A 24,121-nucleotide genomic window follows, 5' to 3' on the forward strand; every position below is an offset into this window, starting at 1 on the left:
TATATTTTTTTATTTTCTTTTTTCATTATAAAAAAAACTTGTTATTTTACCTCAACTTAATCACAGAATTTCAATACTTTGTAATAACAAAAGTCGATTTTTTTAGGGAGAATTTTTTATCCACGCAGATCTTAAAACTGTATACCAATTCAGAAACTTCCCTTTTATTTCAATGCGATGAAAATTAAAAATAATTGATATATTCTAAAATAAGTAATTTAAAAATAATTAAAAATTAAAATCTCAATAAACAAATATGTTTCTAAAAAAACTATATATTTAATATTTAATACAAAAATATGAAATTAGGAAAAAGAGGTCAGTGGGATGAAACATAATATTGCATAAAATTTTAAAATCAAATTTGAACTTGACTTTTCTGAAAATGTCGTGTTAGAATAACATATAACAAAACATGGTCATAAATGTCACGGAATTTTATGCCACTCAAGCACAAAAAAAAAACAAGAAAATGCATGTGCAAATTGCAACTACTACAACAAATTCACAAAAGTTTGGTGAATCTTAGTATAGATAAGAGGGGTAGATGTGTAATTACAATAAACATTGCGAAAGTGCATTTTTATTTGCTCTAATAATAACTTCTAATTAAAAATTAATAGTTAGAACGATAATTGCAGTTGACCATCACATTAGGTTCCAATATAACACAAGCAGATATTTACATCTAGATATACACATACATTCCTATAATAATCAGATATTTATCACACCATTAAATTTGAATGTAAAATCTTTCAGCCATTAATGGCCATGTAATAATGTTTTGGGTTTTTCAACTTAGTCAACAGAGAAGAGCATCACATACTTCTCCCATTACGGAAGCTACAAAGGAAAAAAATGGTGAGGTAATATTTTAAAACATGTCCCATTTACATAAGACTTTTACTAAACTAGGAATCTACCTATGAACATGGACGCGATGCAGATGAATATGGCAGTATATTTTGATGGACAGTTGAATGATACAAAAATAAACCAAACCCCTCACATTCGGCCTAAAATTTTGAGACGCTTAACTGAAGCATTTTATAATTGCAGTGAAGATATGGCAGAAATAATATTTAGACAGAAATCCGAACATAAAATCTCCCCACCCACCTCCATGGAGAACCATTTCTGAAAATTTGAACATCCTATTAGCACTAGACATAAATAAATATTTTCCTCTATCCCCTAAATAAATTTTTCTAACTTCCTTGATGTAAGAGGTTCCGGCGGCCGGAAGGTCTCCAACCGCAAGTTGGAACTGGCACAGATATCACTCAAAACAGCATCACCCTTCTCCATTTTTATTACCTCCAAGGTGCTTCCAAGAACATCAGCTGCAAGCCCAGCTTCTAATAGGCTCCCCGGTTCCTCTCCACCCTCATGTATTAACTGCCCAATCTCGTTCAAAGAGACTACATGCTCTGTTATAGCTTTGGCAAATACACGGCCAAGAAACTCCGGTGCTTTGGGGGCATCATTAACCGCATCTTCCAAAGTACTAAGAACAGATTCAAACCTACCCAAAACAAAATGTTAATCAGTAACAATTTATTTTATTTACAAATACTAGTCATCACACTATCATAAATAAAAAAAATCTTACCCTTTGATGAGCTGGGCTTGACCCAAGGGTCCATCCTGAGATTTCACAAGCTTCACAAGCAGCTGGGCCAAAAGATCTCTCTCGGTGTCCTTTCTCTCGAAAGAGTCTGTCACCCAAAGAGAAACCATGGAAGCATGAAAGCTTGGAGAGTTCAGATCTTTGATACATAGAACAACTTCATTCACATCTCTCGCACTGGATTGAACAATCAAACAGTCAGAAGAATACCAAACAAGACAAAATAACTTGGAAATAAGATTATTTGGGAAAATGCTTAAAAAAGGCTTATTCAACAATGAATCTTCAAGCTAATTTTTTAATCATGAAACATAATTTGTAATGAACCGTAATATTCAAAGACAATGAAAATTTACTTATAGATATTATACAATGTAGTGTTAAATGTCCAAAAACTAAATAAAGCAGCTAAACCATAAGTCTTGTAAAACAAATTATTAGATACATCTGAGTTATTTTAGACACGTGGAACAAAACAAAGAGATAGCCAAATAGAGTAAGTGTTACTTAAATATCCTTTAACAATTTAAGCTTTATACAGTTTTCCCATTTATCACTAAATGGCGTGATTTGTGTCAGGGATATAAATTGCACAAATCCAATTCATGTAACTTCTTACTGTATAGAAGTCATTGATATACATCTCACAATACAAATGAAAAAAATAACCAAATCCTAGGATTTGAATTGTGAATCATAAGGTATAGAAGTCATCGATGTACATCTCACAGTACAAATGAAAAAATAACCAAATCCTAGGATTTCAATTGTGAATCATAAGGTTTTAATAACAAACTATGATTACAAGCTTAAAGGGTGAATCTATATTTTGAACAATTTTCACCATTAACCGTATGTTGCAGAAAAATAACAATTTGAAGTGATTCTAGCAGTAGCAACAAAAACAGTTTAAATCCCCAAAGGAATACAAATAAAAGCAGGTAGAAACAAAATTAAAACCCATGGTATGGTCATCACTTTGCCCCATGTGGATAAAAAGATGAAGCGATGTCAAGATCTTTACACGGTTGGAAAAAATAATTATAGACCAAACATGATAAATTAATCGAATCATCAAAACATTTCCCAATAAAGCAAACAGAATCCATTTAACATACTGCAAGTCCGCACCATAAAAAATAATAATCACAACTATAAAAGTCAGGGGTTCAAAACTATAGAAGAATATCTTTTTTAGGAGTGAAAACTAAACCCGATTGTTTGGTCATCACTTTGCACTCGTCACGTGCATCCAAAGTAATGAAGGGATTTTTCAAATGGCATTTACTAATCAGGCCAAAGAAATTAGAAACAAATAAAACATAAAGTCATCTATTTTAACTTTACATTTATATAGCTAATAAAAATTGATGTATACATCAAATTCATATACATATTTTTCTTCACATTTACAAACTTGGCATAAATTTCATTTCTTAAAAATGTACAAATAATATCAATGTCACAATTTTAACCCTTTTAAAATCAGTTTTGTAATATGCTTTGAAAACAATGCATTTACATGAAGCAAAACAATAAAAGACACAATATCAACCAACAAATCAAATCCTTCATCTAACGGGAATATTCTGTCTTACTGAAAAATAGGGTGCTTTCAAGTGAGAACCAAAAAAAAAAACTGCTTATATGGGAGTTATAATTAAATGATTAATACTAAATTATAAATTGTGTTTCTCAAAGAAAAAGCACAATTGGCCTAACAAGCTGAAACAAATGGATTAAAAACACCATAAAGAGAAACAGTACCTGTAGTATTCTCTGATTGCTAACATGGACATGTCCTGTAATCGATCTGGGCTAATATTTTGGGAGACTGCTGTCCCTTGTGTTCTGGCAGGTGGCGAAGTTACAACAGGTTTTTCAGGAATCCTATTCGCATTTCTCATGTCCCTGTTCGCATAATTCACATTATGATCTTGAGCACTAGGTTGATCGTAAGTAGAACCAGAAAATCTATCTGGAGTATATCTTGATGCGGGATCATCCCTAGAGCTGTATGAAGTGCGCTCTGACAAATTATTATAACCATTAAGACCAGTTGAACTTGAAACTGCAGGTGGACCTCTAATGGACATTCCTCTGGCAAGACCACCCATTGGTCCCAACGTTATTGATTCATCACCTAAAGGTCTTTGTGGTAAGGGAACTGATAATGTCCTAGCCTCATAAGTTTGCCGTTCATCAATACGAGCATCCTGGGAACCATAACCACGTGCTGGAGAAGGCAATCCACGAAGACCACCCATCTGAGCATTAGGAGATAACATAGATGACCCTCTTGGACCAAAATCCATAGGCATTCTTCTAGGTGGATTGTTGCCTGGACCACGACCCAACCTACCAGCTTGGGCCAATCTCTCTTGAGAAGCATCTCTGTGAACCTCCTCAATCTTCTTTGGACCTTCAACTTTTCTTCTTTGTTGCCATTTATTCTTTCTCAAATCAATTACATCCTTCAGCATGAACCTCACCCTAGAAGATAAATTCATGTTGTTTGACAGTGATCTCATCATGTCAAAATATACATCCATATGTTCTTTGGCTTTGGGATGGTCAATCATCTCCCCAATCGTACTCATCAATTTGCACAAAGCTTCAATATCTTCTTCATCTGGATCCTGATATTGACCCAATAGCTTCTTGATGCATGAATGCATTATCCTCTCTGTCAACATTTTCTTCTTATATAGTTCTCCAATCAATCTAATATTACCCAACATGCGTCTCCTTGCCTTGGTTCGTTTTTCTTCTCTTTCCTCATTAGACAGCTTGACCTCACCTTCATCAGCCTTATTAGCTTCTTCTTGCTCTCTTTCACCCCTTTCAAATTCTTCTTGGCACTTGTTTAACAATAGTCTCTTAAAAGTTATCTTTTCATTGTCTTGACTGAGATCCGGCAATGCAGCAGCCAGATGAAAACAGAAATTGGCATACATTTCACAGAAGGTAGGCTCCATCAAGGCCTTTTCAAATATTTGTGAGATGACACCATTGAGAGTGACATCATTGTCAATATTAACTGCTCTGACCTGATCAAAAAGCTTCTCAAAATTCTGAGGAGTTAATTTGTTTAATATGCCCTTCAACTGCCTCTGCTTCGCCTCTTCCTCATCAGTCACTTTACCCACCTCATACTTCTTCTCAGCTTTGTGCATCATCTGTAAAGGAGTTTGTGGAGATGGAATCAAACCCCTCTGCTGGAAGTTTGTAGCACGTTGCCACCTTTCTCCATCAGGGCTATTTCTTTGCATTCCTCCCTGATTTACCATGGATTGCATTGGACCAGAAAGAATCCCTCCAGCATATTGCACAGGTGTCTGTGTGCGTGGATTCCTTAAAACACCAAAATTGCCTCCTTGGCCAGTACGAAACCCTGCATTACCACCAACACCATCCAAACGCATACCAGAATGATATGCATTGGAACCTTTACTCCATTTGTCTTCCTCAATAATACCACTCCCACGACGAGACATGCTGCCTGACCTATCAATAATTCTTCCAGTAGAAGGTGAATCACGTTCAGTTACATGAGAACTAAAATTAGGATTCATCAGAACCTCAGCTATGTCAGCCGTGATTTCAAATCCTTCAGGAAGGTCCATGCATTGCTCTGAAAATTTCAAAAGGAAATCTCTAGAGTACTTTTTGCCAGTAACTGCAGTTCCTTCACTAACATGTTCAGTTTCATCTAAAACTTCAAGTTTTGGCGTAGACATGTCAGCAGCATCCTCCCAATCATCCAGTTCAGCTTTACTCTGCTTAGATTGCTTGTTTGCTACATCATCTGACTGTGCAACCTCAGTAGGCAACTGCTCTAAATTTCCAGAAGCAGAATCACTTTCAGTTTTCTCTGCACTTATCATAGATTCTTTCTTTTCCTCAGGTCCCTTGTATGCATTATAAAGATCAGATGTTGACCCAGCAGCATCAGCCTTCAGAAGAATTTCTTTTCTTTTCTTCTTACCCTTTGATGTAGGTTTCACCTTACTAGGCTCTGAAACCAGTTTGTCCTTGATAACTGATGCTGGAAGAGACACTGCACCACTGCCAGTACTGTCTGAACCATCCTTCAAATGTTTTGAAGATGTTTCTATGTTATCAGCAGACTGCTGATCTGATATGCTAGAATTTGTAGAAACAGCATCATTACTAATTACACTGTCATTTCTGATCAAGGAAACATCTTTCCTATCCAAAGCAGTATTATCAGCCGTCCCATCATATCCTGCACTACAACTTGTAGATCCATCCTGTCCTGGATGCGCAGATCTCAAGGCTACAGCCTCAGTGTTTAGCTTTACGTCACCCTGTTTAGTTTGTTTTAATTCTGTTCCACCAACACTGACATCTTGTTTACATCCTTCAAGAGACAAGTTTTCTGTTTTAGCCACTACTTCCATGATATTTGACTGCAATACTTTATCCTGTTGAGACAGTTCATCTAGCTCAGCACTCTTAAGATTGTTAAAATCATCCACCACCATGGAAGATCCTTCGGCTGAAGCATGAGTTGACACTTGTGTAGAATCATTAGTTTTCATTTCAACAGCGTAAGGCATGCTGCCACTAGTAGCCGATAACAAGTCTGAAGCTGCAGTTGAGAGATTTTCACTCGTAATTACTGCAGAATCATTTGTCCCAGTTCCCACAGTTTCAGAAACCTCATCAGGTATACCACCAGTAACAGCTTGGGAAGGCACATTAACCATGGGAACCGATTGCACAGGAACCTGTAAGAAAGAGAAAAAAAAAAAAGGCAAGGGAATGTTCACAATTGAAGCAAGTCAAAGCAAATGAGGAAAAATATGTTTTTAACAAAATTTAACTTACGTACCTGATGCTGTGATTGCCCTTTCTTCTGTATCATCTTCTGATTATCCTTCAAAGAATTTGACCTACTAACAGATTCCTTCTTTCTGCCCTCATTATTAGGTATAACTGAAACAGAATCTTCAGAGACACCAGATGTAGAAAGCAACAAGGAAGCTGATGCAGGCTTTGCAGAAGATAGATTTGGAAATGAGCTCAAAACTGGTGAATCAGTGGATAACTTAGACTGCTGGGAAGATACTTCAGCTATTTCAGACCCTTTTAGTTGTGCAGAAGAGAAAGCATCACCGGGTGTTAATGAAGAACTGGGAGCTACACTCTTTTGGGTACTGGAATTGGCAAAAGAATCCGTAACACCAGATCCACCACTTGGTTTAATTGACACAGAGGTTACTCCTGATGGAGCAGATAAGATTGCACTATGCACATCGCGAGAAAATTCTGGATTAGGCGGTTCAGCATTTCCAGCAATAGGAGTGCCAGCTTTATTAACAGGCAGAGAACTATGAGATGATGAATTTACAAAACTAACATTCTGCGGACCATGGCTCACAGCATAATTAAATCTGGATGGCTGGGAATTAGGTGTTATCTGGCTACTTGTTAATGGAAGAGAACTAGCAGTTGGATAAAAGAGAGAATTGGTACCATATGAGCTTGATGGATAGTAACTAATAGGATGAGAAGCTGCAAATTGCTGGGCAGGCTGAGATTGAGAAGCCATACCAGAATGAGGCCTCACACCAGATGACCCACCATCTGAATATGCATCTGCCCTTTTATCAAGTCTTAGCTCTTCATGTGTCTCGGGATGGGTTATCTTGACAGGAGTAGTTTTACGAGGACCAGCAAACTTTCCTCCTTGCTGTGGTGGATATTGTGGGCCAATTCCAATACCCATGTTGCCTAACTGATGGGACAACTGAGGGCCAATTTGAGGAGTGAAACCCATGTTTTGGCCTTGATGCATGATTCCTTGAGGATGGATAGGATGAGGTTGAAGGTTTGGAACAAAAACCGGTTGTTGCACTTGTGTGGCACTTCCAATCGGCAATGGCATTGGCAAGGGCATCTGAAGAGGTGCTGATGACATACCTTGAGATTGAATCTGTGGATTAGGACCACCAAAGTGTACAGATGCCTGTGACTGGTGGTATGGCATTGGCATTGAAATTCCAGTTAAAGGAATGACAGAAGGCTTCTGCATCTGGCTTGCTGGGGGTAATTGTGACACTTGAGTATCCTTTTTTGCCCTAGTCCCAGTATGAGTCTCCCCAGTATTAGATTGGTCAGTAACACCTGTATCCTTCTTCGCTGCCTGCTGCTTTGGAACAGGAGGTGTTGGCACTGAGGGTGCAGGTCTAAAAGAATCATGTCGTGCCTGAGTTTCATGAAATTATACACCAAACAAATGCTTGAATTAGTATGCAAACATGAAGACATGAAGACAACTTCAATAGACTGAGTACTAAAACATAGACGCATGCACCCACTTTTCAGATTATAATTTTTGAAAAAGGAATTCATAATGAACTTTCTAAGACAGAGAAGGAGTTGATGTCAGTGACATCAATTACACCCCCTTTCCTTCTGAAGTGTTAGGCAGCAGCGGCAGCAAATTTATATCTATATTGTTGTACATATAAACAAGGAAGTAGAAGGATCAGAGAATAAAATGCAAACCTGATCCCGCTTCTGCTCGTCTATATTAGGAGGAGCTGAGCTTGTGCGAGCAGGAATCTGTGTATAATAGCAAAACATGATTAATCCCCTATAGTTACAGGAGCTATGTACTGAACAAAAGTTTACTCCAGGAGGAAAGTGAGCAATTAGTAGATATTAAACTTACAGCCATCCCATTCATAAAGCCAGGACTGATGGATCCAAATTGGAAAGGAAATGCCTTAGATGCATCTGCTGGGACATACAAAATTCAAATCATTCTCACAAATCAGATTACTTTACTATGACCCTAAACTACAATTCAGATTAAATCTTATTTTAATTGTCTGTACTTAATGGACAGCATAAAATTTTTTACAAAGGGTGACATACCCTTTGCAGGAGTTGTAGGAGCTGCTGGATCAGAACTCATGGAGGGAGGTTGAGAGGTAGGAGCTTTTGGAACAGCTCTGGTGCTCCTTTGCACAGCTGACGATTCAAATGGCTTGGCAGTTGCATTTGTAACTGGCGCATCAGATACTCCTATAACAAAATATAACAAGTGGATCGCGTCCATAAAAGAATATCAAGAACTCAAATAAATACATGAAATCCGCTTACATTGCCAATTGCAATGTGCATATAATTCCCCTCAACAACATACCACTGCACTCAAAAACCAACTAAGCGAAGAACCAATTCTCAAAAAGACATATTTACATCAAACTTACCATGAATCTGTGGCTGTACGTGGGAACCGTTTGGTACAGTCCGGGCTGCATAACTGCTATTAGACTCAGCCGAATTCACCAGTGCAGGGTTTACCCTAGATTGCCCACCTTGTGCATTGTTATTAGACTTCTTGTTAAAACTAACACAGGCAACAATATATCAATAACAGAACAGAAACAAAATAAACAACAAAAGCACGGCACTTATAACGGTTAAAGGGAAAACACAAGCAAATCATATAACCCTAGGTCACCGAGCAAGAAACCCAATTTCAACCCATACCACCTCGCACTGAAAACAACCCTCCCCAACACGAAATAAAACAAATAAATAAATAAATAAAAATCGCAATCCCAACACCTATGAAAACAGGCAAAAGTTCAGAAAGAAAGAAAAAATAGAATCAAATAGGAAGAAAACCTCAAAATTGCAAACCCTACCAAACTCACCTCCGGTTAGAGGAGAGCGACGGAGAAGGCCCAGCGCCGCCACCGCCGCCTCCGCCCCTGCCGTACGCACCGCCGGAGGAGCCTCGCTGCTGATTGAAGCTGGCGGATCGCCCGGATTTTCGGTACACAGCGTCGCTCTTCTCGGACTTTGATTGATTGAAGGACATAAATCCCAACCCTTAATTCCTCAAAATCAAAGTTTCTTGAAAAAAAAAAAACAAAAAACACAAAAAGAGAGGAAAAAATATAAATTTTTCCTCCTCAATTTCCCCTGCAACGAAACAAGCAGATCCACGTCATCATCGCACGCAAGCAAAGAAAGCCCGTACGAGGAAGAAGATGAAAAAAGTGAGGTTAGTTGGGTGAGAGAGTGAGGCACCTGAAGAGTGTGCAATTAGGGTTTCTTTATGTTTTCCTTTTTTCCCTTTGTGTTGTTATTATTCGGTGGATGGTGCTTCGCAGTGGTGCGTGTATCTGAGACCGATGGATAGAAGAAGGGAAAGGGCGATTTGGGAAGAGAAGAGAGAGAGAAAGAGGAAGAGAGAGAAAGAGAGAGGGTAGTGTGCGAAAGCGTGGTAACAAAAACGAAAAAACTCGTCCTAAGAGTGAGGCTTAAGAGAGTGGTCAAAAGAAGGGGTAGGTTTTTTAGGAGATCACTTCATAAACGCCTCGCTCGCGCTTTTGGTGAGATAGATCATAGATACCCTCCTCTCCTTCAAATTCCTTTCTTCATTCACTTTCTCAAATCAAATAAATAAAACAAAAATCCACCTTTCTAAACAAATCTAATCTTTAATATTATGTTTCTTAAATTTACAACACATTTCATAATACATTATAACAAACTAACCCCGATTTGTTATGTTTATCATAATTCTTTTAAATTTATTCAAAAATAATATTTAATTACTTCACTGTATAAGTAATCTTACACCGCATAATACAAATAATACAGGTAGTATATAATATTAAAATCTACATTTATTCCAATTCTTATGTCAAATTTTATAGATTTTAATTGATAATAATTTATTCATAATTAAAGTATTTTTATTCTTATACTATTGAAAACTTTTAAAGTAAATGTATATCCTCCCTCGTATGTTAATATAATTTCGCTAAAGACCTCATTATAATAATTTAAAATAATTAGTTAAAAGCCTTACTATATAATTTCGCTAAAGAGCTCATTATAATAATTATATTAAATGATATTCATATCTTAAATATACATTTACGTTACCAAGTAATTTAATAAGTTATACACATTTTTTTATGTTTTTTCATAAAATGATTTTCTTTTTTATTTGAAAAGAAATATTTAAAAAAAAAATTGTTCATAACAAATTTTTAATTTTTAAAGATTATTTTTTAATGAATATGATATTTTTAATTAAATTAAGGAAAGTACGTATCAATTTATTAAAAATATTAGATTATTAAGTGTTATTTATTAAAATTATAATATAAGCAAATATTTATTTAAAAAATAAAAGAAAATCATTGTGATTTTGATAAAAATATAAAGGAGATAACGTTTATTTTATAAATACGATGAGTTTATTTAAAACAATAGTGAAATTTATAAGTATAAAAGTGACGGAAGATGAAAGAAAATAATAGATGATTTGTATTCGTTTTTTTTTATTCCAAATTTTTTTATGTGATAATAAATGATTAATATATAAGTTTATTTTGATCAAAAAATAAAACATTAATAATATATCCTATATTCTTATACATTACTTTTAATATATTAGTGGAACTCATTAAAATATAAGTAATGTAAAACTCAGGAAATAAATTTGAAATATCTTTATAATTTTCAGTAAATATTAAATAGAATTAGTGGATCCATTAGAATATATAAGTGAAATTCAGGAAATAAGAATAATAGAAAGATTTGCATAAACCTTATAATTTTCAGTAAATATTAAATAACACTAATCCAAATATTAGTGAGATTTACAAAATATTATAGATTTCAATTAATCTCATAAAGTATTTTAAAAATATTACCAACACTTTTTATTGAATTATCTAATTAAAAGAGTAAAGATTATAAAAATCTATTTACTAAATACATATTTTAATTTATAATATATAAATATTAACGAGACGTGCATTTTAACTGTTTACAAGATTTTAAAGCACGTTATCATATGTTTATGTCGTCTTAACCCAACCTAGTTGCTTTCTTAATATTCATTATTAAATATAGTTTTTAATAAATATGGAAAAGTTAGTCTTATATGGCACAGTTTTAATAGCAATAGAATGTATTATAAGATATAAAATTTTAATTGGTATTTTATTCGATTGTTGATATTTTAAAGATAATAAATATTTTGATTGATCAGGATTGATTTAAGATTTAAATCTTAAATTTATGTATTGAATAGATTTTATAGGACTCAGATTTTAAACAACCTTTATAATAAAGATATCTGCTTAAATTAATTTGAATAAATATTTACAATAAATATTTTATTTTGGAAGGAAATTTAATTAATGTCACACAAAAATCACATAACTTATTTATGGTAGTATTTCACTCACATAAAAAATAACACTCTCACAAAATTATCTACTTTATCATAAATTCAAGAAAGAGTTTGTATTAATACTTAACTTACAACTTAGACATATAATATATATATATATATATATATATATATATATATATATATATATATATATATATATATTACAAAAAGAGAGTCAAAATTAAATTTGTTTGATCTGTTACTTATAACATCTCATTTTAATAGCATAATACTACTAAAACAAAAAATATATTTCAATATGAATATTTAGAAAACAGATAATTCAATGTATATGCTAATATTAGTATAGTTTTGGACTACAGTAATATTTTCATATGCATTCTCAAACTACTATACTATGATTCTATTACAAAAGTATACCTAGCATGATCTAACATTGCTCAACTTCGCATGCAACTCACTCATGTGTCTCTACACATGCATCTCTATCTACTCACACCAACAAGGTGATCACCACAAAGAACACATAACACATAACAGACAAACAAATAAGAGAGGGTAAGTTAATTTACAAAAAAAAATATTAATAAATGCTTAAATACTCTTTTGGTCCATATTTTCGTCGTGTTTGTTCAATTTGGTTTTTATTTAGTTTCAATGTTAAATTAAGTCATAGTTTTCATCAATTTTGGTCAATTTGTTCTTTTTTACAAACTGTAACATTTGTGAACATTGCATTCCACGTGCCAGTTTGTGATTTTTTCTACTTTTCTATTTTTTTTTCTTTTCTTTTTTTTTATTTTAAAAAAATTGTCCATGTGTCAACTCCGCATTGTTCCATCACGTGACAATGTTAGTGTCACATGTCGGTTCGTGGTTGTGTCATTTCCTTTTATTCAATTTAGTACATATAAAAAATAATTATTTTTAGTTGGAGTTGTTTTTGGCGTTTCTGGGGGTTTTAACCCCCACTAATGACTCTATCCGGAGTTCTTTATTTTCCTGGTAGAGCCACTGTATCTAAGAGCAACTTACTAGAGGTTTACAAAACTCCTGGTAATGATTGGGGTTTTAAAACCCATGGTAATGGTCGGGGTTTACAAAACCCATGGTAATGGTTGGGGTTTGAAACCCTCGGTACTGCCTACAATTTTTTCAAAAGGTTTTAAATCCACCTTATGTTTGTTACTTTTTTTTAATTATACATAAATCTTATAATAAATGAAAACTTATAAAAGACAAAAGTTTTAAATTTTTTGTATTTATAATTTTCCTATAACATTCATAAAAGGATAAAATGAAATCTACAATTTTAAATAAAATCTACAAAAGAGTGAATAATACAAGTTGAGTTTTGTTTCTTCAACCACATTTCATAGTATTGTTAACACAAGCATCTTCTAATATCACAACACCTAAAACATCTTCTAAGATGTATTGTTAACAAAGGAGCAGTTGTCAAATTTTAGGGGCATTGGTTATGGTGTGCATAGACTGTTGTTACAAGCACCACCATGAAGTCACACTAAATTTTGCAAGGTTCATAAAATGACAATTAAAACCTTGAGCCAGATGAAGCTGAATGATGCAAAGAATTCATGTGATTAGGTAGCTACCTTGAGACACACTACTTTTTTAATGGCTAATATCAAGTCTAGCATGAGACACTACACATTCGTGATATCATGCTTGATAGAGTAAACCTGCAATAAGGGACTTGATGAACAAACAAATAACATAGTAATGCTTCCTGGTCAAGATTGAATGGAATTAGTTCAATTTATAGAGACCATGTGAACACTAACACAACAAGTTAAAAGCCTTATTCTCGCAACTACTCAAAACTTTATTACTTGAGGGAACTTCCCAAAAAATTGGCATTTGTATGCATTTGAAATCAATATGACATAGAAGGAACACACTTGCTTGGCCTTTCTTGCAATTGAAATAGGTTTCCATGAGTCCCACACACTCATTGGGTATACTAGCTCAAATGTATAATAAAAAAAATCATCAGGCATATAAAAAATCTTGAAATAGGTGGTTAAGCTTGTTTAGCTTCTGAGGTCTGTTTAACTCCTTTTTCAAGCAAAAATACCAAACATTTTCTAGTCCTATTCCCTTAAATTGGTTGTTCATCTAATTAATAGTTTACCTACTCCTTTTCTCAGTAATCAATCTCTTTATGAATTGGTCTATTCTACTAAACCCGATTTTTCTAATCTAAAAGTTTTTTGTTTTCTGGCTTACGCTAGTTCTACCAATACTAAAAGAACTAAATTGGATTCTCGAAGCTTAAAATGTGTTTTCCTTGGTTATAAATATGGAACAAAGGGATATGTTTTGTATGATCTTCACTCCAAAGTCTATTTTTGTGACTAGGAATGTTATCTTTCATGAAAATATTTTTCCTTACTCATTCTCTTTGCCATCTAATAACTTTATTGCTTCGATTGATGATTCTCATGACTGTAATATTAGTATGTATGATTTTCCAACTTTACCTGTTTCACATGCCACTTACCTTACTATGGACCCTATTACTAGTATTGTTTCTAATAATGTTGAAGTTATTGATCCTGATCTTAGAACTTCTCATAAAGTGAAAAATAGGCCTCGATACTTAGATCAATATTATTGTGGTGTTGCTTCCATTTCATGCTCTACTTTTTCCACACCTTATCCAATGCATTCATTTGTTTTTTATGATAATTGTTCTTCTGACCATACTGCTTTTTGTCATAATATTTTTGTCAAAGCTGAATCTTTCTCCTTCAAAGAAGCTGCTCAACACGACTGTTGGAAACAGGCTATGGATGCTGAGTTACATGCTCTTGATAGAAACCAAACTTGGACTTTAGTTCTTCCTCCTTCTGGCATCAAGCCAATTGGTTGTTGTTGGGTTTACAAACTCAAACATAAATCAAATAGCACAATTGATAGGTTTAAAGCACAGTTGGTGGCTAAGGGTTTTATTCAAACCGAGGGGCTTGATTATTTCGAAACTTTCTCTCTTGTTGTTAAACTTACTACTGTCTGCATCCTTTTAGCCTTGGCCACTGCTATTACTGTCTGCATCCTTTTAGCCTTGGCCACTACTAGTGATTAGTTTATTCATCAGTTGGATGTTGATAATGTTTTCCTCCATGGAAACTTACATGAAAATATCTATATGAAGCCTCCACCTGGTCTTTCTCTTCCCCAACCAAATCTTGTTTATAAGCTTAACAAGTCTCTATATGGTTTAAAACAAGTCAGTCGTAATTGGAATAAAAAACTAACTTCAGAGCTACTTCTTTTTAGTTACACACAAAGCTTTGTTGACCACTCTCTCTTTGTGAAAAAATATGCCTCTGTTATTACTACTTTATTGGTTTATGTCGATGATGTGGTTCTCATTGGCAATAGGATTACTAAAATGAATGTTGTAAAAGATCATCTTCATTCTAGATTTCATATTAAAGATCTTGGCCCTATCAAGTATTTTTTGGGCCTTGAAGTTTCTCGTTCTCTTAATGGATTAGTTTTGAATCAAAGGAACTACTATTTGGGCCTCATTTCATAGGCAGGGATGCTTGGATGTAAACCTGCACCAACACGATCTGATCCTTCTATCAAACTTCATGCCGACGAGGGAGCTCTTCTACCAGATCCTTCATCCTTTCGGCGTCTGATTGGACGATTACTTTACTTGACTAACACCAAGCCTGATATTAGTTTTGTTGTCCAACAACTCAGCCAATTTGTTTCTTCTCCGCGTGAACCACATATGCAGGCTTTATGGATCATTCATTACTTGAAAAATGATCCTAGATATGGCCTTTTGTATAAATCCAACACCTCTCTTAAAATTCAGGTGTTTTCTGATCCTGATTAGGCAACATGTGCCACTACCCGACGCTCTGTTTTTGGATATTGTGTTTTCTTAGGCACCTCTTTGGTTGCTTGAAAGTGTAAGAAACAAACCATTGTTTCATGGTCTTCTTCTAAGGCTGAGTATCGCGCTTTGGTATCCCTAGCATGTGAACTACAATGGATTCAATACCTTCTTCAGGATTTGCATTTTTTTGTTCTCACTCCCTACACTACCTTTTGTGACAACAATTCCACTATTCACATTGCTAAGAATCCTAATTTTCATGAGAGAACCAAACATATAGAACTTGGTTGCCATATTATTCAACAAAAGCTTGTTGATGGCCTTATTCACCTTTTCCATGTTCCTTCTAGAAGTCAACTTGCTTATATGTTTACTAAGTCCTTATATCTTTTTACTTTCGAGGTTGCTACTTTCAAGTTCGGCCTTTACAATCTTCATGCCGATCTTGAGAGGGGGTGATAAAGATATTATATATCTCCTGCTTTTATGTATATTGATAGAGATATCATATATTTGATTCTCTTTTATTATTATCAAATATATTCTGTTTTATTAGGTTTTACTTTTCTTTTGATATGATGAGATATTGTACTCTATATATTGAACAAAAGATTTTAATAAATCAATAAGCAAGTAAACTCTTTTTGAGTTGTTTTTCACCAAATATCTATTGAGCATTTTTGTACGCATTCCTTTCTTCTTTCTCTCATAGCTTATACATATCTAACACATAAATATCGTATCAAAACAAACATTTTGAAAAGTGTTATCATAATTAATTGTATAAATAATTATTCAAAATTAATTATTTTTTAACAAATTCTTTATAATCGAATTTCCATCCGTCAAATGATTCCCAGGGATGATTAGATTTTTTTTTTTCACCGGCCAAATTCCATTAAACTTACTATTTTTTACCAATTTCTCTTGCTAGTATTCCTGATGTTAGAATTATTTTTATAAATGAAAATAATTATATTTGATCCTTAAATTTATAAATAAAATATTCATTTAGTATAGTACAATGGCGATTTTCAATATATGTGATCATTAAATTGTAATATTTAATATCATTTTAATACTAACTTGTGTTGTAAGCACTGACAAACTTAGATTTTATTTCAAACGAAATATTTTCAAAAACTTATTTGATAATAAGTTATAAATATGTATACACCAATATGTCATTGAGGTATACTGCAGGACATTATTGTCAATTTATTTACCTGTTTAAGATTTTTTTTAAACACTAAATGTTACCACTTTACATATTCACAAACTAAAATGATAATTTCTTTTCAAACTTGAAATAGGTTTAAAATATTTGTATCATATAAGTTAATTTATTTATAATAAATTAATAGTATGGATTGGATTTTGTAATTGCTGTTTGGTGTAGATATTTTTTTATTTTTTATTTATTAATAATATTTTAGTTTTTATTATTTTAAAAAATAAATATAAATATTAGAAGTACTTCTACAGTAGAATTTTATTGTTTTTATTTTGACACTACAAGAAAATTTCTAGTTAATGATTAATTTTAGTGATAAAAAATATGTTTAGAAATCAATTTATTAATTTTTCTCATAACCAAAATCTTATAGTAATATTAATAACCGCTTCATAATAGAAATAATTTTAGTTATCAATTAAGAAATTATTTATAAATTTTTATTCATAAAAAAAATTATTTTAATTATCAATAAATTTTTATTATTAAATTGATATCTAAATTGGTTATTATAATAACTAATTATTTTTAGTCACTAAAATTAGTTATTGTTTAAAAAATATTTGGTAGTATAATAAAATGTAAGTATTCTTATTATATAATTATGACTTTAAAAACTAATAAAACATATTTTTATAATTATTTTCTGCGTATATAACTTCGTATAATTTTATTGTAATTTTTAGTAACATTTTTTAATTATATTATTTATTATTATACCAAAAGTAAATAAAAATGCATCATAGTTATCAAGAACAATTTATAATTATATATAAATAGAGTTGTGTTTTATGACTACTCTCTCGACTACATTTTTTTTCTAGCCTTATAAATATAATTATTTATAGGAATGGAGTTAGTAGGAATACTTTTTTTCATTATTTTACTCTTTAAACATAATGAATTTTATTAATTTAATGGTATGTAAAAACTTACTCACCGTAAATATTGATTATTTGTACTGAGAAATTACAAATATTATAAAATTAATAAAATATAAATATTATATATATGTATAATTTTTTATAAATTTAATAATACTTTTTTATTTTAATTATTATATATTTTTATTATGGCAAAAAAATAGCACACATAGACATTTGTGCATAGGTAATTTATAAATATTTTTTTAATTGACTGTTTATATTTTGTAATAAAATTATGACATAATCACTAAGTTTTAAATTTTAAGATAAATGATATCTCAACATACTGAAATAAGAATAACAATATCAAAACTATAATTTAGCTATCAGATTTTGAAATAATTGAAATGATCAGAGAATATATAAAAAAAAAATCAAATACAAAAAAAATATTATTCTAATTGTATGTAATTAATTTAGTTGATCACTGTTGTTGCTCACGTGTAACATTTTGTATTGAACCAAATACCGATGTGCATGTTAGACGAGTATGACATTTCAGTGGGTAATGTATTTATGTCCTCATTTCCTTAACGTCAAGGTTCTTTGGTGTTCAATTGCCACTTTGTGTTCACGAGTCACCAATGTTACTTTGAGCTTAATTCTTTTGTACCTGTCCATTCTACTTAGAAAGCTACTAAAAAATTATTTTACTATATAAGGAAGGAATATTAAAAACAAATACAAGTAGGTTACTTCATGGCAAAGTTAAAATAAAAATAGCAACAGGAAAATAGATCTAGTTCTAGTAGTTCTTAATAAGTAACACTAATATTAATTTGTTCGCAAAATATAACATCATCTCCTTTATTATTACTGTTAATGTGTGTACACAATTTTTTTATAGTAATAAAATAATGAATATAATTAAAATTTTATTATTATAATTGTTATTAAAATAAAATAAGGAGTATAAATGGTTATTGTAAATTATAGAAACTAAAGAATGGATTATCCGAGATAAGAGTGCCGAAAAAGAAAATCCAAGATAAAAGGAACTTAATAAAACTATATAATTGTAAAAAAACGTGAATTGAACAAAATGGTTACCAAAATCAATCTCTTCTGCTAATTATTATAATTATTTCTTAATAAAATGATACTTATGTCTTTCTTAAATTTTAAATAAGTATTAATTGCTTTATGTTTTACTAGCGAACACACAGATGTTAGATGTTGTGTTCGTATTTTCTTAATTTTTATAGAAATTTGAGTTAAGATGAATAAGAAATATATAATTAATTATTAAAATAGTTTTTAAATGTAAAATTTGAAAAATAAAATATGTACACAGAAGAAATTTTGAATATAACGTTTAAAGATAGAAGAAGTTTTAAAATAATAATTAATTTTAAAAATAATAATTAAGGGTAAAACGGAAATATCACCACTAAAATAAACATTACATGTTTGATAATTCAAAACAGTTAACGTAGAGTATAAATACGATCATCTCGAAAGAAACAACCATACATGAATAAAGGAAGATTTGCTATCGTATGGCTCAGGCTAGGGATGTCAACGGGGCGGGTAGGGTACGGGTAGTAGCTCCCCCGTACCCTACCTGCTGGATAAATATCTACTCCGTACCCGTACCCATATCCGTTGGGTATCCGTTATGCGGATACCCACCTATTTTTTTCATATCTGCAGGTATCCATGGGTACCCACGGGTATTTGCAAAATTATTTAAAAAATAAATATTTAATCATAAATTCAAATAAAATAAAATAAAATACATCACTATCATAAATTTTAAATAAATTTCAAATAAACTCAAGTTGATACATGTCCAAATAATTGTAAAAGTAAATATAAAATGACGTTTAACCCCATGAAAATTCTTTAATTAGTATTTTGATCAACAAACTCACTTTCTCCAATTGATTCTTGAAAAATAAAATAAACAAAATAAACAAATAATAAACCTCAATTGTCACGTGCCAAGTATTCTTATTTTGATTCCATCATTTGACAACAAGCATACTATAAACGTCATTGTATATATAAGGTTTGATGTATATGCCCAATTTCAAAGAAAGGAAAGAAAAGAATGTCGGGATGTAAGTTTAGCGGGTGCGGGTATCCACTGGTATGGATACTATGATAACCGTACCCGCCCCGTTAACACGCGGGTATCAAAAATACCCGTATCCGCGGGTAGCGGGTATCCATTTTTAATATTCGTTTTCTACCCATTACGGGTTTTATCCGCGGATACCCGCAGGTACAAATTTTTTTGACATCCCTAGCTCAGACGGTGAGTTGTACTATGTCATGTGGTGGCTCCATTCCTCTATCATTCCCTGCTCACACTAATGAATAACGGTCATTGCAAAAGAAGAAAATACACAAACAACACAATAAAATGAGGGTAAGCTAATGATAAATTTAAACATACATACTTTAACTTCATACATAAAATGTGCAAACAATAAGATATCACACCCAAGTTATATGTTCATCATTCAAAAATGACAAAGGAATCTAATCAACACATATAGACATAAGACTCGATTATCCTGATTTATGCATTGACTTGGACATAAGAAGCCTTGTACCTGTCAGTGGATTACAACAAAGGCTTTGGCTCCACCTGGCCTAACAAACCGATAAAATTTCTCTGGACAAAGTAAGTTAATTTATGGCATCGCCAAACGAGGGGTCTCACCCCTAATATCGCCATAAGAACATCTTTCAACTCTCACCTCCTAGACTACGACACTCTATGTGAGTTTATAAGCCTACTAAAGTATAGGCTGGCTTTTGAATAATACATATCCCTAGTCAATGCATAACACTAAATTAATAAGGATTTGTAATTCTTCCTTAGAATCCAAAACCCCAAACAATCATACAATTCAAAATTGTTCTCATTCCATTCCCTTGATCCACTTTCACTCTCGTAAAGCCATCATACTTCCTTAGAACACAATTCACAACTATTTTCACCACATTTCCACTTCATACATTACTTGATATCATAATATAACTTTCCCAATTAAGAATACAAATATCATAACAAAAGTTCACAATCATACATAGCTCATCACACCAAAACAAACAACAACAATGTTCCTCAATCATTCATCGTTCACAACACAAGAAACATCCATTCTTGACATTTCATATCACACCTTTCAGATAAATTGTACATATATACCTATATATTCTACAATTTGTACATCACCTAAATGGTTCACATGCTTTCAATGAATACTAAAATAAATCTGCACATTCTCACACAATATATATATATATATATATATATATATATATATATATATATATATATATATATATATATATATATATATATATATATATATATATATATATATATATATAAAGATACAAAATGTCCAAAACTGCAGTTTGTACAAAATTCAAAAAATTATGTTCTTTTATTCAAATTAAAGATAATTGACTCAAGAACTTAATGTAAAAAGAATCAACCCAATTGGATACATATAAAAAAAGTTATGCATTAAACAAGTGACAAAGGTTAAAGTTGTCAACAACCTAATCTATGGGAACATTACAAGAAAATCTGCTTTCATTATATACTTTCAAACAAAGATCACAACGGTCAAAACAGACCATCATATGTCTAGGAACTTTTGTAAAAATTTCAGCTCAATCTCACGGTTAACGAAACGAAAATTCAAATGTTTTTGAGATGACATCATTATTCACTTGCAATGATAATTTTTTTTATATGAATATAGGATAATGTAGGTAGGGATTGTCAAAACCTAGAAAATTATGTTTTAGAATTGATAGTGGTTTAAAAATAGAGATATTCGTTTATTTTAATATTAAAAGGTTTTAATATAAATATTATTTTAAAACACACTATCTCTCTAGAAACCATTTTCCTAAAGTTGTATGACTTCTCTCTAAGAGTTTTCCCTCCCTGTTCATCTATTTGAAGATTTGAGACCAGTAGAGTGATCTTTGTGGCGAGCTCTTCAAGTTGGACCAATCAATCTCTTCATTTGTGTAAGTTAGTTTTCATCATTTTTCTTGGTCCAATATGTTTTGTTGTTGCATGTTGTCTTTCTTTTGGTTGCATGTGTCATTTAAGTCATCAATATGAGTCTCTGTTGATTAGTGATTATAATAATATGTCCTTATTATTCTTGTGATATTTTTGTGTGTAGATAGAGCATCCTGTGGAGTTAGAGACGTTTTGGTATTCTAATTTTGGTCTCTACTTGAACTACAAGTTGCACATTAATTCTTGTTTAAAATTTGAGGTATTCGATGGTAATTTCTATCAAGATTTGTAATTGAAACTTGTGTTTAATTGAATGGAGTAAGATATGATTATGTGTGAAATTTTAATTTCAATGGTTGATTGGTAGTCGGATTCTAGTATGTGGTAGATTTTGATCTGTGATAGAATTGACATGGGGAAATTAGCCAATCTAGGGTTGTCAAAATGTGCAGTGGTGCTTTGTTGGTTTAAATGGAAGGTTGATAAAGTAAGATTCTATTTTCTGAGTTAAAACAATTTTTATTGAGTTATACAAGTTTATAAGTATGTAATTCAATTTCAGGAATCTGAAGATGTATTCTTTGACAAATCCAGTATAGTATGATAGTTATAGCTTAGTTAAACATTCATTTGTGGCTTGTTTATCTTAGAAATTATTGTTGGTTTTGGTATGCGCTTAAATGAGATATTTGTGGTTAGTGTAATTGATCAATCTAGTATCCATTAGAAAGTGTTTTGAAACTAGTTGGAACTATGAAAGATGATTGATATCATATTAGTAGTTGAGCAAGTAAAACTCTCATTTTCATGCATTTTCTGGTATGACACTGAGCGGTGGCCTAGAGGTGTTGAATGTCAGTTTTAAAAAAACTCAAGTTAGTGGATATGTTCATGCATATTTAAAGTGGGAATTAATGATTGGAAATGAAAGTTCTACTTCTAGGAAGGAATTTCAAGGTTGATAGAAAGGCTTTATTACTTTGCTGATTTATTTTTTGCTTGCATTGCCATATCTTTCCTAAGGAGGAAAGGTATGGTAATTTTTTTAGTGTTATGCATTGACTAAGGACACCCTTTGTGAAGCCATCCTTATACTCTACTAGACTCATAGACTCATGTAGAGCACGGTGTCTTGGTTGTGAAGAGTCAAAGGGATTCCTATGTTGGTCTTGGGGTTGTGGACTCCATTTCTTTTAAGCTATAGAGAATTTACCCTGAGGAGGGGGAAATCAGGTTCTATTATTAGTCTGTAACACTTGAGGTTTTAAGAATTTCTATTTCATTTGACGATAGGTGCACAACTTCTAGAATCCGAGTCAATGCATAAATCCATATATTGAGTCTAATGTTATATTTTTCTTAGGTGTCTATGAATGGTACGATGACTGGATCATTAAATGCTATGTTTTTAATTGGTTTAGATATTAAGTAATAAACTGTTTATGTATGTTCATGTTAGCATTAACTTACCTTTCTTTGTTATTTGTGTTTGTATCTCCTTTTGTAATGATCATCTCTATGACGTGTGCATATGAGGTTACATGTGGAAGTTATTTAGTCAATAGGCCATGTTTGAAGTCCTAGGTTTTAGAGCGACGTACATAGATATAAAATATGGTATAGTTCCTTGATTTTGTTATATTGTATAAAAGTTTACATGACTTGTATTTTCTTTTTAGAAATTTTAAAAATAAAAGATTGTAACTACATGATATTGATCCATCAAATTGACGAACTAAATATATTAGACCAAAATGGGTTAACAGGTTGGAATTTTCAACCCAACTCATCCCATTTTGGATGATCTGACAAGTCGACCAGTTGAATCCAACCTTTTTTCCATTACTTAATAACATTTAAAATACTTTAAATTAGTAAAATAATTTTACTAATTAGAAGTGTTACATTTTTTATATCTTTTAAATTGCACAATTTAAAAATCATTTTTGGCTTCTAAATTACACAATACAAAAGTCTTCTTTCGCTTTTAGGTTGTGTAATTCAGGCCTCTACTTTTTAAGAAAAAAAAATGACTTAAAAATTGTGTAACCCAAAAATTATCTTTTGCTTCCAGAAAAAAACAAAAAAAAAAAAATTCTTATTAGTGAAGATGCAGGACAAAAACGATTTTCATATTCGTGAAGAATTTACCTAAAATTGTTAGCAAAGAAACTTGATCTCAATTGACACAAAAATTGGGAAAAAAGAACACAGCAACACACTTTTAGTCTATAAAGGGTAATC

At 32.0% G+C, this 24,121-nt stretch overlaps 1 protein-coding gene across 2 annotated transcripts; it reads right to left on the reverse strand.

Annotated features, from left to right (window-relative positions):
* Positions 1-944: 944 nt before the first annotated feature.
* Positions 945-9,959, reverse strand: LOC114184279 (eukaryotic translation initiation factor 4G-like). Of its 2 annotated transcripts, none has more exons than XM_028071569.2 (10): positions 9,710-9,959; positions 9,331-9,601; positions 8,881-9,020; positions 8,543-8,692; positions 8,337-8,401; positions 8,171-8,227; positions 6,492-7,868; positions 3,401-6,387; positions 1,616-1,810; positions 945-1,528 (listed from the first exon to the last, which is right to left on the reverse strand). In XM_028071569.2, exons 2-10 carry the CDS (start codon positions 9,495-9,497, stop codon positions 1,198-1,200), a joined length of 5,469 nt encoding a protein of 1,822 aa, XP_027927370.2. In that variant the 5' UTR covers positions 9,498-9,601; positions 9,710-9,959; the 3' UTR covers positions 945-1,197. The 2 variants fall into 2 exon arrangements, with proteins under 2 accessions (XP_027927370.2, XP_027927369.2); XM_028071568.2 differs by having other exon boundaries at positions 8,337-8,404.
* Positions 9,960-24,121: the final 14,162 nt, after the last annotated feature.

This window comes from Vigna unguiculata, chromosome 5 (assembly GCF_037176805.1).
Source record: "Vigna unguiculata cultivar grain cowpea cultivar isolate G323 ecotype 2 chromosome 5, ASM3717680v1, whole genome shotgun sequence".
Classification (NCBI taxonomy): Eukaryota; Viridiplantae; Streptophyta; class Magnoliopsida; order Fabales; family Fabaceae; genus Vigna; species Vigna unguiculata.

Excerpts from the sequence above, each read along its gene's own strand:
- LOC114184279 (XM_028071568.2), bottom strand. The coding sequence starts at position 9,497 with ATGTCCTTCAATCAATCAAAGTCCGAGAAGAGCGACGCTGTGTACCGA. Across the intron at positions 8,693-8,880 it reads CGTACAGCCACAGATTCATG|GAGTATCTGATGCGCCAGTT; the intron begins GTAAGTTTGATG and ends ATTTTGTTATAG. Across the intron at positions 1,811-3,400 it reads GCAATCAGAGAATACTACAG|TGCGAGAGATGTGAATGAAG; the intron begins GTACTGTTTCTC and ends TGTTCAATCCAG.